At 40.1% G+C, this 17,626-nt stretch overlaps 1 protein-coding gene across 12 annotated transcripts in view; it reads right to left on the bottom strand.

Moving 5' to 3' along the window:
* Positions 1–17,626, bottom strand: part of TENM2 (teneurin transmembrane protein 2) — a 1,202,741-nt gene that overhangs the window by 906,579 nt on the left and 278,536 nt on the right. For all 12 annotated transcript variants that reach the window (XM_078066825.1, XM_078066824.1, XM_078066823.1 and 9 more), the window contains exon 3: positions 13,034–13,333. In XM_078066825.1, the coding sequence (XP_077922951.1) occupies positions 13,034–13,259 (226 nt within the window). In that variant the 5' untranslated portion in view covers positions 13,260–13,333. The remainder of the gene's footprint in view (positions 1–13,033; positions 13,334–17,626) is intronic.

Raw genomic sequence — 17,626 nt, 5'->3', positions numbered from 1 at the left:
TGGTACTAAGGGGGATGGAAAGATGAATGAGGCACTGTCTTCATCCTCAAGGAACTCACAGGGTATATTTACAGCTTGCTTTTCTGCACGGAGATCTGATGTGATGGCTTTCTAAGGGGAAAAAGCACTACCACGTTTCCTAGGCATGTAGTGAGAAATTGCACATGTACTAAAAGCAACAACAAAGACGACCAACCAGGGAACTCTCTCTATATTTTTGCAACTTTCATATAAATCTAAAACTATTCTAAAATTAAAAGTTTACCATTAAAAAAAAAAAAACTAACCAACCAAACAGAAATCATAATGTTTCTTATGTAAAACAAAATAAAAAACAAACCACAAACATTCTAAAATTTAGTAAATACCAGGCCATATCTGGAACACAAGCTCAGGGCCTTCCTTTTCAATCAATCAATTCCCAACTAAGAAGTCCTATGCTGGCATCTTTGGGAGCTACGTCTCCCAGATGGGACAGTCTTCTTTTGGCCTACACGGTGTATCTCCAAATGATTTAGCTGCCAAAGGCCTTGATCCACCATGCCCCAAAAGCAGAGGCTGAGAAGAATTCTTGTGAATAAGTACTTTATTTGGGAAGTGACTCAGAAGAGCAGGAGAGAGGGACAGGGTGAAAAACAGGACAGGAGAAGAGCCAATATAAGGATGAGTGATAGAGTTGGCCACTGCTGTGGGAACCTAGCAATGATGGTGCTGGGACCTTCCAAGGAGCCTTAGGCTATACTTCTCAGGATGAAGGAGAGGAGCTTCTGAACCCATTGGTCAAGGTGGCCCCACAGGTGCTGATTCTGGGATGGCTTACACTTGATTGTCCTCATCCTCAAGGGCATTTAGCACCTTATTGTCAGAAAATTCCAGGGCAGGAAAAGAGGCCGGCATGTTGTGCAGAGCTTACTTAAAGAGCTCCAAGAGTACATTACAGCAACATTTAAAACCTGAGGATTTTATGGAAAAAAAAATCCAGATTTCTCATTTTCTTGAAGTTGTGAGATCTAGAAAACTAGACTTGAATTCCCCAAAGGCGCCAAACTGCCAGAGCCGAGAGGCACTGCCTGGACCTACATAATCCAAATCGGGACAGTCCCCATCCCTGACACATAGCTGAAAACCCAGCTTGTTTCATTCCTTGAGCTTACCTGCCTTCTCCTGTGAATGTTGGACTTTTTGCCCTGACTTGAACTATCCCTAGACTTCATAAACATTCACAGTGAAAAGCAAGCAGGGACTTACTATTAACACTATCTTTCCTCCCTGGCTTCATCTTTCAAAATAAACATAATTTGATTGTGTTTCTTCCAACAATAGGTTTCAATTCATCATTGCTGCTTTGATGTTGAAGATGTTAGATCAATGGATATAATTAATTGATTACGTGCTATATTCCAAGCCAGATGCTCACATTAAATCCTCACATTTAATGTTTAGCAGAATGTAAGATAAGAAGTAGGAGTGCTAGAAGAATCAGTCCACTTGCTTCCTCGGACTCAGAACAAAGAGGTAGACCCTGACAACCAAGGACTTGCAACATCTAATATGCAAGCAAATGGCTGCTCATTATTGGTTTGGAAATACTATATAATGAGCTCCCAGCAACATGGCATTTATTAAGCAAAGCCCTCTAGGAATTAGGAAGCTCTATTGAAACCAGAATTATGGGCTTTTGCATGAAAAGTGAGATTCCAAGTCACCGTCCTAAGCATGAGGCCCTGAATGTTTGAAAGGCTATCAGTTACCAAAGTTATATTCCATAGAGTTCATCCAGTGACACTCAATCCTTCAAGATGTTTATATAAAAATATTGATGCCTTAGTCCAACCTCCCAATGATTCAGATTTAACTAGTCCTGGGCAGGGTTTGGGCATGGGGTCTTTTCAAAACTCCCCAGAAGAGTCTAATGAGTTGCCACCGGTCTGGAGACAGAAATGGCATGGGGCTGCGGCCACCTTCGCTGTCCCCTCACTGCTCAGCACCTTGCTGTAGCCTCCCTGCTGCTCAACCTCTGGGTTTGTGAAGCAGAAAGTGTGAAGTGGGTCATGTCCAGGCCAGGCTTTTGCAACACATACAAATGGGGGTCGGAGTGTGAGCATTCACTGAATTGTTGTTGTGAACTAAGAAGAATTTGAACCCAAGGCTGCCAGATGAACCGAGGTCTTTTTAAAGTTGATAGTGTCACCTGGATTGGCAGTCACGTTGAGAGGAATTTGTTTGGGCTACAGATATTCACCCTGCAGTTGACTAGACTTTTTCTTCTTCTTCTTCTTTTTTTTTTTTTTTGTTAGAACATTAAAGTAATATTTTTCCCTTCTCTCAATGTTCCAGCAAACAGATCCATAGAAACATATTTAATCCACTGGAATTACTCTCTAAATAAATTCCACATTTTGGTTCAAAGCGCTACAGATAAATTCAGTGCTTTAATTCCCACACACGAAGCGGACTTTACCTGTACAAGGACGAACTGAGAAGCACGCATTATACAGCCAAGGTGGCAGCAGACGTGGGGGGATTTAAAAGGAAGTGCTTCAAACTATTTTTAAAATAAAATGCATCCCACTGGGACAGCAACTGCCCAATGCCTACTATTCATAAATCAGGTTGAACAAAGAGAAGCTTCACATTTTGTGGCTCTGGCTAAAGAAAAAGACCTGAAAAGGAGGGAGAATAACAGATTCAGCTGAGAATACAACGGAGCCCATCTGATTTTCTCTGCTTCTTTTTGTTGTTGTTGTTGTTGTTTTATTCCCAAAAAGATCTTTCTATCTTGGAGAAAATACATTAAAGATAATGCTCATAGTAACTTGGGGAAAATATTCCAAATATTATAAAAGACTGGTGGACATTATTAAATAAGTCTGTGTTGCATTTATTTTTAATATCTTTGCACACACTCAGTATTTGTTCTAATCGCTCCCAGCAGAGATTTATTGCTAAAGTAGATCTGACTTGAGGTTGAGGGAAAAGGAAAGCAATCAGTGCGGGAGGAATATTGAGTAACTTGGTGCAAGGGAGTTTGGCTGCAGCAGGGAGAGAGGGCTTGGGAGATATGCATGCCAATTAAGGTGCTCAAGAAATGAACATGAATTCATTTCGGGTACATACTAGTCCCCTCCTCTTCATACATCCATGGGGATGCTTCTGGAATTGCTAGAGCTGAAAATTAAATTATAAACCTAAAACATGACACTGAAAATGTAATGTCTCCTTTGATAATATCAGTGCGATGATTCATCAGTGGGTGGGGCGGCACCCCTCCTGGACCCACACCGTAAGGCATGGTGAGCCCGACATTGGCAATTACTCCATCTCTCACAGCAGTTTCTCTAAAGCTCCCGGTCAGAATTATATCCTGTCACAGATCCCATTGCACCAAAGGCCTCCTACACATATGACACAGTAGGTCCCTACAGAGGCACAACTGCAAACTGTGGCACCAGCATAGAAAAGCTCAGAGTGGGTCACCAATACTCCCAGAAAGCAAATGTTAGTGCAACGTATGAATGTCAGAGTGTGCTGGAGAAAACTCTTGCAAGTTGGCATTTCATAGTGTGGGATGTGATACTGTCACGCTGGACAGACACACAGCCCACGTGTTCTAAGTTCCTTTTCTGAGCCGTGCTTTAAATTCTTCTTCTTGGAACAGGAAACAAGCCGCTAATAAGAATAAATTCTCTTGGAGTCGCAACCATGAGTCACTGCAGAGCACTTCGCTTATCTCCCTTTTCGCGGGAGTCTGAATCCACAGGCCCTGTATGCTGAGTCACTCAGACCGAGGTTAATGGTCACAATAGCAGCTCATGAAGGGCCACCTGAGTTCAGAAGGCAGAGGTTTCACCAAAGAGGTGGTTCATACGTTAAGCCTTGTGGGAAGAAAGGATTTGGAATAGGCAGATATGTATTCTACAAAGAAGAAATGGGCAAAGGAAAGTACATGCTCTTCCGGCTATTGCTATAGACTTCGGGGGCCGAGTAGAGAAAGTCAGTGACTGAAGAGAGAACTGGGAGAAGGCAAAAGGCAAGAGATGTGGCCTGTGGCAAACTGGAATGGGAATGGACTGGCCACAGGCACTCGATTCAACATTTCTAAAGCAATCTGTAAGCCAGACTAAACGTATGTAGGGGCTGAGTATGCCTGTGTGCATTAACTTTGTGACCTCTGATTTAGGGGATAAAAAGGAGGTCACCTCTGAGTAGGGGAGTGGGAAATAAAACTAGTCCTGTCTGATTTACTTATGTCTAGAATACACAGTGAAGGTAGGACTGAGTAGAACGTGTAAAGGAAGTTTTTTTGTATGGTTTTTTTTTTTTTCCTACTCTCTTTGCAGGATTTTCTTCTTCCTTTTCCTGTCCATTGATTACCTGTGTTCCCATGTGAGCTTCTTATTTCTTTACCTCGTACATTTTTCCTGGATGATCACACTGAGTCCCAAGAAATTATTAGCTGTCAACTCCTAAATCTCTATCCAGCTCAGATCTCTCAGCAGAATTTCAGAGCCTGTACGTTCAGCTGCCTATTAGATATCTACATGTGCATGGCCTAAGGGCGCCTCCAACTCAAAAGGTCCACACTTACACATCCTATCTTTATCCACAAACCAGCTCATCCTCTGTTTCGAACCCCAGTGACTAGCACTAACATTGAGACAGGTGCCATAACCAGAAACTTCAGTCCTTGAATCTTCTTCTCTCCCTCACCTTGCGTCTCCCATCAGTTGCCAGGAAGTATTAACCCCACATTCTGAACATCCTCAGATTTGCTAGTCAAGTTACCAGTTGGCAGGAATACAATACATATTCACTTGTACACAAAACATACCCCTCACACACATGCTGAGTCTCTGATTTATTGAGCCAATGACAGAATGAATAAGGTACTGTTGTCTCAGAAAAGAGGTAGATAAAACTTAATCTTTTTTCTGCATTTTTCTTGCCATGGATCCATAGGAGGTGTTCTGTTGCTGATGCTACTCTACGTAGGCAGGAACCTAACAAGGTTGAGGGGGAAAAAAAATCTAAACTCTTGTAACAATGCTACATTTTTATACTCAGGTGTATGTAACCACTCCAGGAGAACCTGAACTAACAATCTATGCACTTCCATTTAAGGGCTTAATTACAACCATTGACCCTTCCTGGCTCTTTAAGTAAACTGAACATCAGAAAGGTAAAATTCCCAATGCCCAAGAGTCCCAGAACAATATATCTGCCTCCATTTTTACAGAGTCCTAAAAAGGACAACAATCTTTGTGGCTTAACAACATTTTTCAAGCATCTCCATCATCCCAAGTCAGACTACTAAGCTCCCTTGCCTCCATGAAACACACTCTCCTAACCTACCTCACTGAGCATCTTGTCTCCCAAGCCAGCATTATCTCTTCAAAAAGCATCATGACCCACTTTCATCCTACTACTCTAGCTCATTTGTCCCCACTCCACATTCAGCTAACTTGAACTTCTTTTAGATTCTTAGAACTAAGCTTTGTCATCTCTGAACCTTTGCACGTTCTGCATCTTTTGCCTGAAAACTTCTTGCCAATCTGATCACCCAACCCCTCGTCCTTCAAGTGTATGAAAGGATGTCATGATTTCTGACATTCCTGATGCACAATTCTGGGTTAGATGCCTCTCCAGAATTACACAATATTTTCCCTTTTTGGTGTTTATCAGACATACCTAGTTACATGTCTATTATATCTTTCCTTTTTAGGATCACCAGGCTTTGTGTGGTTACAGACTATGTTTGCCTTATTCATTGCTCTAAACCATAACTTAACACAGTTGCCTCATGGGTTCCCCAAAATATATTTGGATTAATTTGAGTGAAGGGGCAAAAATAGGGCAATGTTTTAGAAATTCAAGACTATCTATGATACCCCCCCCCCAAAAAAAAAGTGCCAGGGGAAGGACTAAGGGAAGGAGGGAATTTGAATGGTGAAGTAGTTGTCCAGTCTTGAAATGTTGGAAGCTTCCCATGGAATGAGAAACTTGGACAAAAGATAAATTAAGAAAGAATAACCATCATAACTTGATGAACATCAGTATAAAGAAAAAAGAGTCTTCTTGGAAGACAAAAATGCAAGAGTTGTGATACCAATTCCCAAAAGCTAGGAAATAAAAATGGAAACAGATTTTGAGGAAAAGACAATTAAGTTTTCTACTGGACTATTTAAGAAGACATACTCCAGGAGTAGTTAGAAAAGTAGAAATGGAGCTTGGAAATACCATTTATGTTAGACTTGAGTATCAGCAGGTTTGCGAGCATCTTGTATGAGGCCAGTCAGTATTCCTCACCCATTTCTGATACCAGAACCTTTCTTTCCAATATGGAATTCATTCCATCCAGTTTAGGAGGCACTCACCATAAGCCATCTCCAGGCACAGAGAAGGCCTAAGTCAAAGACATGGCCAAGAAAAGTCAGAATGATAGAGGCATCAGCATGTGTTCCCTGCGAAGCCTATCTGGATCTGACCCTTTCCAACAATGTTACGGAGGGCAGAGAATGTGAGAGTGGGATTATCAACAGACATCTTCAAATAGATTCTCTCCAAAGAATAAAGCCAAGTCAGAAAATGAGAAATGAGAGATGGTACGTGTAGGTCCAGATGCATTGTTTGATTCTCCAGTGATGTAAGACAAAGCATCACGTATTTTTCATAAGCTCGTTTCAGTCGGAATATTATCTTACTTTCACTTGTAACTGAAAAAGTCTTGAAAAGTAGGAACAGTGAATGTGAAGTTATAGGAACTGGACTGTTACAAAGAAAGTGCCACAGAAAAGAAAGAATGGAGGGCTAAGGGCGAAACTGGAGAAGAACCACAGAAGAAGAGCAAAAAAAGAAATTCAATTCAGAGAAAGTTAGATCAAAAGTAGAATGCAGAACTGACAATAGGTAATTACTTAAAGGGCAATAATTGGGCAAGCACAAAGATTAAAATTTGAACAGTATAGATTTAATACCAGAAGGGCAGTGAATACAACAAAGAAAATCCAGAGAAGACTGAATCACTAAGTGGCAAGGACTTCAAATTATTACCTATAGAGTGATGAGAATGGATTAATTTTCTCCAGACTTTATAAGGATAAAACCTTCCCTTAATTAAACCCAGCCCTAAAATTCACATTTATTTTTATGCCATAAAATGCACATCTTTAAAACAAAGTCCATATCCGGTGACACTACCTTAGAGCATTTTTTTTTGATCTTTTTTCTTTGTTTACTTGTAAAGTTGTTTGACTAGAAACTCTTACAGTGTGTTGGCATCAGCTGACAGTTGTTAGATGGTATCTTTCCTTTTTCTCTAAAAATAGGGAAATAATGTGTGCGTTATGTTCATCTTTGGTAGCAAAGGGTATGGTGCACAGGGAGTCAAACACATTTTATCAACAACTGGAAGAAAAATTCTGGATTTGAAGATGTCAGAATTTTTGCAAGTCGTAAGAAACAAGAAACAAGAAAAAAATCCAAGGGAAAAATATTCTCTTGCACACAATATTAGGAGAGGTGGAGAGCTGATGATGACCACTTTTGCTGGCAACGGACTTAAAATGACAATAACGATAACCACTAGCACCTATTCAGCACTTATTAAAAGAAAGATAGCATCCATACCATGATAAATGCATAATCATAAAAACATTATCCCAATAACTATAATGTGGGAACTTTTGCAGAGGGAGAAAATGAGATTCAGAGGTTCTATGTTCTGGAATTTGATCAAGCTCACACTGATGGAACGCATCAGTACTGGGGTACAGAAAGTTGAGCTTTGGGTCTGCATTCTTAACTGCTTTCCTATGTGCCTCTCAAATGAAGCAAGAAGGATTCAAATTAGCCAGCAAGAAGACAATGGATCATATTACACTGAAAAGTTGTAGATTCTCTTTTTCTTAAAAAAATCAATCAATCAATCAATCAACAACACAACCAAAGAATAAGAAGCAGCATGTTATTCTCAGTTGAGTTATGAAAAGAAGTCCTGCCTAGAGGTGGGAAAATAAATTAAAAACAATCTTCTCAAGGTACTTTTTAGCCTTCCAAATACTGACCTGACAAACTTTTGAACTTCACTAAAATTCTTTGTAGGGAAAGGGCTGGGGTTTTCAATATAGAATCTTTCTAACTGTTGCTTTGGGTACAGTGTAAAAATAAGTTTTTTAAGACACTGGTATAGGCAGAAATGCTCATAGGTTTCCAAAGCATTTCACCAATTCTTATATACATTGATTGAATGAATACAGTTAACATTTTAGCTTATAGTGGTTCATGAGTTTCTAGCACATCAACACAGGTTAAATTTATGCTATGCCAGATTACACAGAGTAAAATATATTGACCCAATTATTTTAAAGATCACAAGAGTGAAAATTGGTTTATGAAATACCAAAATCAAACCTAGTCTAATAAGTGTACGTGTGTCCATCTTTACGTACTTTTTAAGTGCATCAAAGGGCTGGTGAAAGTTATTTCTGTGCTAGAACTGATTGAGGGAACTGATGCAAGCGTATTTTCAAAAATCCAATCTTCCCCCAATTCTTTCTTCAACCTTGACCCAAAGAGACAGCCTGAGGAGCAGAGAAAGAATTCAATCTTGGCCCCCTCTCCAGAGACTTGCACTACTAACTAGAAAGAAGGGCTTTTTGAGGCATGAGAAGCCTGGCTGAATTCTCTGGCCCACTGGGCCTTGCCTAGCACAGACACCAGTCGGTTCTGCTTTCCTGAGCAATATCATTTAGATAGCAACACCCTTCTTGGCTAGTGTTCCAGGTTGAGAGGTTGCGGTAAAAGGTGATGACTAGAGGGAAGGGCGAAGAACTGATGCCGACAGCCTGGCGCGCGTTCTGACAGCAGGAACTTTCTCCTGCAGTGGTGGCTGGTGGAGAGCTACCGTAGGTAGGAACGCTTACGGGGAGTTTGGGACACTTGTGGGAATGGCGGCAAATGGGCGAGCACGGGACTCAAGATCAGCAGTGCTGGTGGCAGTGCTCAGGGGACATTCAAGGTAGCAACTGTAGTTCCTACAGTAAGAAATGTTTAAAGGTGTTGATACCAAAAAGGTTTACAAACTGAACTTCACAGCCTTTGACTTAGGCTTTACGAGCTTGTTTTTGTTTGTTTATTTATTTATTTGGGAGGGCATCACACACAGTAGTTCAAGTTCAAGACACAGCTCTTGAATCCAGCTTCTGGGATTTAAAACTTGTCTTCACCAATTCCTATATTTGTGACCTTGGAATGAATTATTTAACCTCTTCATGCCTCAGTTTCCTTATCCAGCAAAAAGGGAGGAAAAATAGGACCCACCTCACAACACTGTTGTGAACGTTCCCCTGGGTTAATATCAGCAAAATGCTTAGACTGACACCTGACATATAGAAAGTGCTCAACGAATGTTAGCCATTATTCTTTTGTTGTTCTCATTGTTCTTGTTTAATACATCTGAAAATGGTGTACTAATCCCAGTGAAACACAAAATGTAGACCAGAGTCACAGGCACATTAATATGCAAAAGCAGAGTTCAAGTCTAACTTGAGGCTCGCAAGCCATGGGGGAATGTCTTGTGTATCACGCTGCTCTACACCCTAACTTCAGGGTCCCAAAGAACAAGCTTATACAATCTGCCTGGGCACTTGGCTGACCTTCATTATCCAAAGTGGCATCTATTTCACAGGTTAGACCGGGGCTGGGTCTGACCGGGGATTAGACCACTGGTCACTTTTGTCAGGTGCATTAACTCTCAGACCACTAGGATGCTATTCAGTGCAGAATTAGTCATTTACTAATTACTAATTACTCCAATGGCCACAGACCTAAGGTCAGCAATTTTCTCCCTTCACACCAGGAGGATCCAGCATAATAGAGGCCAGACAGGTAATTTGCATTGTCTCTTCTTAGGAGCAGAGGCTGATCCTGTGTTGAAAGCAAGCGAAGAAGGTATAATTTGATGGGAACTTCCATAAGCTTCTCATAGGAACACCTAGCATCTCTCTCCTGCTGGGATCTGGCAGATTCTCACATTTGAGACTTGCAGATACTTGCAGGGGAACTGGACAGGGTCTGACCCTGGCCCCACACCACTTTTAGTAACTGGCAATTCTTTTCCACTCTGAGCATCTGGAGAGTCATCCAACTGTGTTTGCCAAACTTGCTTGAATGTGAGAAGCATGTTTGTTTTATGATCAGTGTCTTGGGTTTTAAATAAGAATACCACAGGAGATGATCCTGCTATGATCCTTGCTAATGTACCTCTAGGCTAATAAGTTCTGAGATGATCCTGCTCTTTGATTTCATGAATAAGAAAATAAAATGGGAAATGCATGACATTTAAAAATTATTGTTATTCCTGAGAGTAAAATTTATTTTAACCCTCTCTGTAGTGGCTAAGTTTCACATTGACTAGGATGCCTGCCAGATTGTATCTCCTGTTCTTCCTCTCCTTAAATATGTGCTTATTTACTTCCTGAGTTCAATTTTAGAACCCATCAAAGTAGATCCACTCAGACTCTGACTACATTTTCATGCATAAATTCATAGATGTCTTCAGAAGGAACTGCACTTGCATATGCAAATACTTTCCAATGCCTTTTCATTTCTACTTTTGGCCTGCAGTTTTTAATTCATGCAAACACATTACACAAACAAATATGGGCTCAATAACAACACACGGCATGTGTGAATTGTTAATTGCAAAGCTATGGGTTTGATATGGCCAAGCAACTTCCATTATTATCAATGGAGAGGAACAAGATTAAACAGGAAGAATAAAGGTATATTTGAACATAAAATCCCAAGCATTTGGTTTCATTTTATGTAAATATTAATAAGGGAAAAGGTGACAGGACAATCCACAATTCAACAATAATCTGGGATCTACAGCTCAGTGCACAATGATCCAGAAACCAGGATGCACCTTTAATGAGACTTAGGAAGAAAGCTCAACATTTCTGCACAGAATCATAAGAAACAAAAATGTATGCAGCAACACTGTAAATAAAACCAGAAATATAGTAGAAAAATGAAAGGCTTTCAACCATGCTGAACATGCATCACCTTTCAAAATATTTGAGTCTTGTATTAGTGACACTCTTGGAAATAACAAGTGTCCTAATACTTTATATTGGAAATTTAAATAGTCTCTTAATTAATTAAGCTGGGATTCTTCATATTTTTTTTCCCCAATTCCCACTCATGCACTTTGGGGTCAGGAGAGAACTTAGTGAAGTAAAACATTTGTTGAAGTTACTCACAGCTCAAAGACATTTGATACAGAGCAATTTTCAAGCAACCCTCCCCCTGTTTGAAGTGTGTTTTATTTATATGAAGATAACTCAGAAAAGGAGAGTGTAGATTAAATAAAAATTGTATCCTGCAAGGGTCTACAATTGCAGTGGAAATATAATTTTGACTGTTTCTCTGCTGATTTTTTAAAAAATATTCTGTTAAATATAAAAACTGGAGCTAGGTTAACTGGGAGCATACAAGAGCATGTTTTTTAGAACAAACACTGGATTACAGATTTGTGTGTGTGTGTGTATGTGTGTATATACATAGAGAGGGAATACATATATGTGGTGTTTTCACCAGGAATGGAATTCCAAGCTATCAACTGAATGTTTGTGATCCCCCCCACCAAAAAAATCTTATATTGAAACCTAACCCCCAATGGTATTTGGAGGTGGGGCTTTTGGGAGGTGATTGAGCCATGAGGGTAGAACCCTCATGAGTGGGTTTAATGCCCTTATAAAAGACGACCCGGAGAGCGCCCCTGCCCTCTTCAGCTATGTGAGGACACAGGGAAAGAGAGCAGTCAATAAACCAGGAAGCTAGCTCTCACCAGACACTAAATTTGCTAGTACATTTATCTTGGACTTCCCAGCCTCCAGAACTATACGAAATAAATTTCTATTGTTTATAAGCCACCCGTTTATGGTATTTTGTTATAGCAGCCAGAAAGAACTAAGACACAAGCTAAAGTATCGCATGAGGAATTGAATTAGTTACAATATTCAGGAACAGGAACAAGAAACAAGAAATAAAGAATCAATGTTATAAACAAATGATGCAATAACCTAGCAGGCAGGGCCTGGAATCTTGGCAGAGTGACCCTTGCTGATGCACTCCCTGTGGTTTTGTGCATTCACTTGTAATTTTGCTAAGCTGTTCATGTAAATCACACATGGCAAGGCTGGTCCACAAAGGACAAGACATGGAACTCATGAGTCAACCTCACCATACTGCCTCTCAGCACTGTTTTTGCTTTAAGTCTACATGTCCATACATTTACAGCAACCCTTGACAAGCGATAACAAACTTCCTCATGGATATTGGATATGAAGAGAATGCCAACTGTTAGTGCTTGAGAAAAATATCCTCCTCCCCAAAGAAATCAAAATACTGAAAGAAAAATAAGTTTTGGTGAAAGTAGCAGGGAGAATTATATCTGTGGAATTGGGTAATAACATACATCAGTTCACCTATGCTCTGAAACACCAAAAGACAAATGCATAACTCAAAATTGACACCACATCTGAGAAGGAAAGAAATTATATATTACACAGGATAGGGGAGGTTCGCATAGATTTTAATCAATATAGCATTTTTTTCAAAGAGAATCTAACTGAGAAGCTCAATGTGTAAAACAGTAGAAATTCGAGCAGTTTAAAAGCCACAGATAGTTTTGAGTTCCTCAGGACAGGGATTCATAATGGTCTCAGGAATACCCCTTACAGAGCCAAAGGTTTGCTATATGTTACATTTATCAAAACCTACCATTGTGGGGCTCCAAAGCAACCACCAAATTGTCAAGGAATTCAGCATCCAGGACAAAAGAGGCTCTTCTGTCATTCCCACAGGATTCTGCTATGGGTCGATAAAAGGATTGTTCTCTTAAACTAAACTCTAAAGGAGAGATGATGCCAGCAAGCTTTGCTTCCAGTTTTACCAACCTCAGTGATTGACACGCAACAGTGCAAGAATGTAAGGCAGCTCGGAGCAAGTCAGTAGGGTCAGCTCTACCTACCTTGTCTTGGAAACTCATCTGACTCCCGGTGAACGAGGTCCGTGACTCGGTTTCCATAGTGCATCCTGCTGTCATGGTCATAGGCCTTCAGAGTCTCACTGGAGCTGTAGGACTTTTGCGTGGGCACGCGGCAGTCTTCACTGTCCAGGGAGGAACTCGTGTAGCGGCACTCTTTGCCACACCGCCCCCTGGTCAGAGAGCGGTGTCGCCTGTCCTTCACATCCATTATTCCGGGTTTGACAGAAGGTCGATACTTTCAGAAAAGTGAGGCCTGAGTTTTGGCGCTTGTCACTTTGCCACCTGAAAACATCAAAGGAAAAAGAACAAGACTGTGATTATAAGAAATGCTGCCTTCAGTTCTGACTCATTCTCTGACTGAGATAAAAACATAAAAAGGGAATTTGGTCAGTAGTGTACAATCTCTTTTCCAAATGTTTAATGCATACTTAAACAATCAGCCTAAATAGAACAACTGGATACAGTAAATTAATTCTTTTGCTGGTTAATAGATTTTGAGAAAAAAAATTGTATTAAAATAACTCATCTTTTGATTTTCCTATATGTACACAGATGACATAAGTCTGTCAGTAATGCAAGATTTTACTATGAAGTGGCTCAAAGCAAAACTGATATTACCCATCTTTAATTGCACTCTCTTTTTGCTATAGAGAGGTTGGGGTAAAGCAAATATCAAAATTAAATAAATAAAAAGAAAAGAAAAGTACATGGTGGCATACATATATGCTACTGAAGCTCTGCAATGGTACCAAGTCACATCTGACTAATATAAAATTGCCTAGCTGGGTCTCAAGAATAGTAATATAAGCCATTCTTGACGTGCAAACAATCCTCCTCTGATTTCTTTTTTTTTTTTTTAAGATTTTATTTATTTGAGAAGGAGAATGAGAATGAGAGAGAGGGAGAAAGAGAAAGAGAGCATGAGTTGGGGAGAGGCAAAGGGAGGGGGAGAAGCAGACTCCCCACTGAGCAGGGAGCCCAATATGGGGCTCAATCCCAGCACCATCAGATCATGACCTGAGCCAAGGCAGACGCTTAACTGAATGATCCACCCAGGTGCCCGGCTCCTCTGATTTTTTTAATGAACCTTCAGCAAACTCCTAATCAGTTTTCTTTCCTTTGCAAATCTGTGTCTTGAACACACCAGGTCACTCCCTTCCCTAGTCATCTACCAATAGGAGATCCTGCTCACAAGAGGTCTAACTGGCACAACCACCTGATCATCAACCTAAGCCTGCTGGGCTTCATTGCTGGGCTAGCTACTGCTGAAAAGAAAAATGGGGAAGAGTAAATGAATGCAAGAGGTAAACTGATGGGAAGGAATCTCTTTAACATATGAACTGGCAACCAGAGAACCCCTCAGTCTGTCACTTGACACCCTGAGCCTGAAAGTGTATGCCAAACATCACTCAGAAAACACTAGCCTTCTGCCTAGCAAATACAACAAAATCGCTTAGATGCCTCCAAGTTTCAAATGATAGGCTCTTACTGATTTCATTGGCCATGCAAAATAGCACGGACCATAGGGCCAGGGCCTGGACAGAATGGACAAATATGAAATTTAATTAAAATGGAAAATACAATTCAGAGTGAGCGTAATGATTTTTCTCCAGTCTACTGTTGCTCACTGCCTCCTCAATATGTCAGAAAATATTTGGTGAGCAGATCTGTAGTTTTGAACTCCTCTGCTCTTCTTTGGCTATTTACCACACTGTAATGGGATGCCTATTTATACCAAAGAACTAGCCTGTATGCAAAGCTATGTGCATGGCATCTGTCTCAAGATGGCAGAAGCCAAGTTATCCTTCCCTTGTCTTTTTACACTAAGCGTCCCTTTTGGATCTCATGAATCCTCCTGATTTATATTATTTGTATACTTTATCAAATACTGCTTATAATCATGGACAATTTTGTTTGAAAATTGACAATTAAAAAGAGGGTACACCTGTTGTGAACACCAAGCACAGTGGTATTGCTGCCACGATCACTTATAAAAGAGCTAATCTTTAGTTTCCTGGATCGTACAGTTCCTGACTCAGGAGGCTGAGAAGCATCTTTGCGAGTTACGAGTCAAGACCCCAGGACCCGCTTGAAGGACACAAATACTCAATGTTGGCATGGAAGTTTTTGTGGCTGTATAGCTGATCCAAGTATCTTAACACTAATGCAATTTCTAGATGCCAAAAATCACCTTCCCTAGTTTACAACATGTGATCTCAACATTTTGGAATTCATATTACAGGCTGGTTAAGAGCATGACCACTTAAGTCTTGATTGGATGCCAACCTTACCATGGCCACTGATTAGCCAGAGCTTTTGTAAAATTAGTCCTGGACTTTCAAATTTAATTTCTCAACCAGTGAATATGGAACATAACAGAATCTACTTCATAAAGTTTTTATAAAAATTAAAACAGATACAGTGGTAAAGCTCCTAATATGTTGTCTAATACATGGTAGAGATCTATAAGAAATAGGTTTTTTTCCTCTAAAATAATTGAAAATTTTTTTCTTAGCTAAGTAGTTACAGATATGCATAACACAGAGGATGGCAACAATAATATAAAACCCTAGAATTCAAAATTCTAATTATAAATATCAATATTGAACTACACACAGATAAAGAGAGACCTTCAGCCCCTATTAAAGGTATTTAAGATTGTGTGTGCACCAACCCTGAAGAGTCACAGTGTTTCTTTGGGAAGTTGGGTGCTTTGAGTGAATTTTATAATTTTTCTCTCTCCTGATTCACTGTAAGTTTTTACTTTTTAATGTTTTTAGTGTTCCTGACTCATGAAATCCTATCTCCTTTAATTTGTATCATGCTTTAGAAAGCGGGTTGACTTTCTGTGTGTGGGTATGTGATTTTATTTCATATATTTTTAAAAAATCATGTTTTAAGTGGGGGCCTAAAGGCTTATTACCTATTCATAAAGTACAAGAACTATAGTGGGTGGACATTTTGACGTCTAATTTGGTTGTCCAGTGATCTTTTCTTGCTAAATTCCTCTTTTTTGTCTATTCCCTTGATAGTTAAGTTTGTCAGCAATGTCATCTCTGGACAAATGATAGATGTTTATATATAATGAGGTAAAAAAAATGACAAATCTTAGTCAGAGAAAGCTAATTTTTTAAGGAACTGAGCAGAGTACACAGATTGTTGGCCAAAAGACGTTCTGAACTTAGCCTGCCTGTTATTTAAAAATTAATTTTCAAGATTAAAAAAGATAAAATAGGAGGATTTATATTACAATCTGGATCTCCAGCTTATCGTGAACATTTGGGCAGTCTAGAAATTTCCGCTTCCAGAAAGATGTAATTAACGTACTTCACCTATTTCTCCCACTAGGTACAACTAAAACCCCTGGATATTATATATAAAACAAATATAAGAAAAATACGATAGGTGGAAAGAGAAGGCAGACCAACTAGGACCTTTAGAACCCAAGCAACAATACTGTGGCAAATTCCTGAGATTTCTTTTTGCCCTATATATCTCAGACTTGGAGCTAAAGGCCCTGGCAACCCAGAAACATCAATAGGCACAGACAACAAAAGCCCCAACAAAAGCAGGCTTCTCCTAGCCAAAGGACAAAGAGGCAGTATAACAAAAAGAAAATGTTTAGATAGTGACAACTCCCCTCTAGCCAAACAACATGGAAAAACCTGTAGTCCCAGTCCCACCTTCACCAGCAAAAGCCAAGTGGGGAGCCTAGATTTCCAAGCTGCTGAGGTGACAAGGCCTCTCATACAGTGGTTTCATACAAGGCTAAGAAGGGAGCCAGGATTTTCATCCCTTCCAGAAAATAATGAAGCCATCCTCTCCTCATAGGAAGGCTGGCCTTCCACTCCCATGGAGTAGTAGTAAGATGCCACTCTCCTCCCCTGGAGTGGTATAGGAGGAAGCCTAGTGGGGAGTTAGGACTTTCACCATCTCCAGTGGTAACCAGTCCTTCTGCCTCTTGTTGGTAGTTTGTCGGGGTCACTAGATATTGGTATCAGTGGGAGTAATGACAGGTAATGAGGCGCTCCTATCCCAACCACCAAGGGAAGTATCAGTGGAGGCCTAGTGGGGAGCCAGAACTCCCCCACCTCCTCCCTACCCACCAGCTTCTAATAGGGAGATCCCTGCCTTAGGGTATTGGTAGAGACTGAGTGGGGAACCAGGACTTTTATTCCAATCTAGCAGGAATGAGGTGGGGTTTCTCTTCTGACAGAGCAGTGTCAGAGGAAACTAATTAAAACAGAAAACTTAAGTAAGACGTAGAATCTCATAACATAATACCCAAAATGTCTCAATTTCAACAACAACAACAACAATAACAACAACAACAACAAACAACCTGTCATACCAAGAACTAGGAAGATCTCAAACTGAAGGGAAAAAAAACAAAACAAAACAAAAACAATCAATATATGCCAACACTTAGAAGACAAGATGTTGGAATTATCTGACACAGACTTTAAAACAGCCATCATAAAACTCCTCAATGAGCAATTATGGTCACACCTAAAACAAATGAAAAACTAGAGACTCATAAAAAAGATAAGAAGTCTCAGCAAATGAATAAAAAGA

Source organism: Halichoerus grypus, chromosome 2 (genome assembly GCF_964656455.1).
Source record: "Halichoerus grypus chromosome 2, mHalGry1.hap1.1, whole genome shotgun sequence".
Lineage (NCBI taxonomy): Eukaryota > Metazoa > Chordata > Mammalia > Carnivora > Phocidae > Halichoerus > Halichoerus grypus.
The sequence above is the reverse complement of the archived record's forward strand: the minus strand, read 5'-3'. Positions and strand labels throughout refer to the sequence as shown.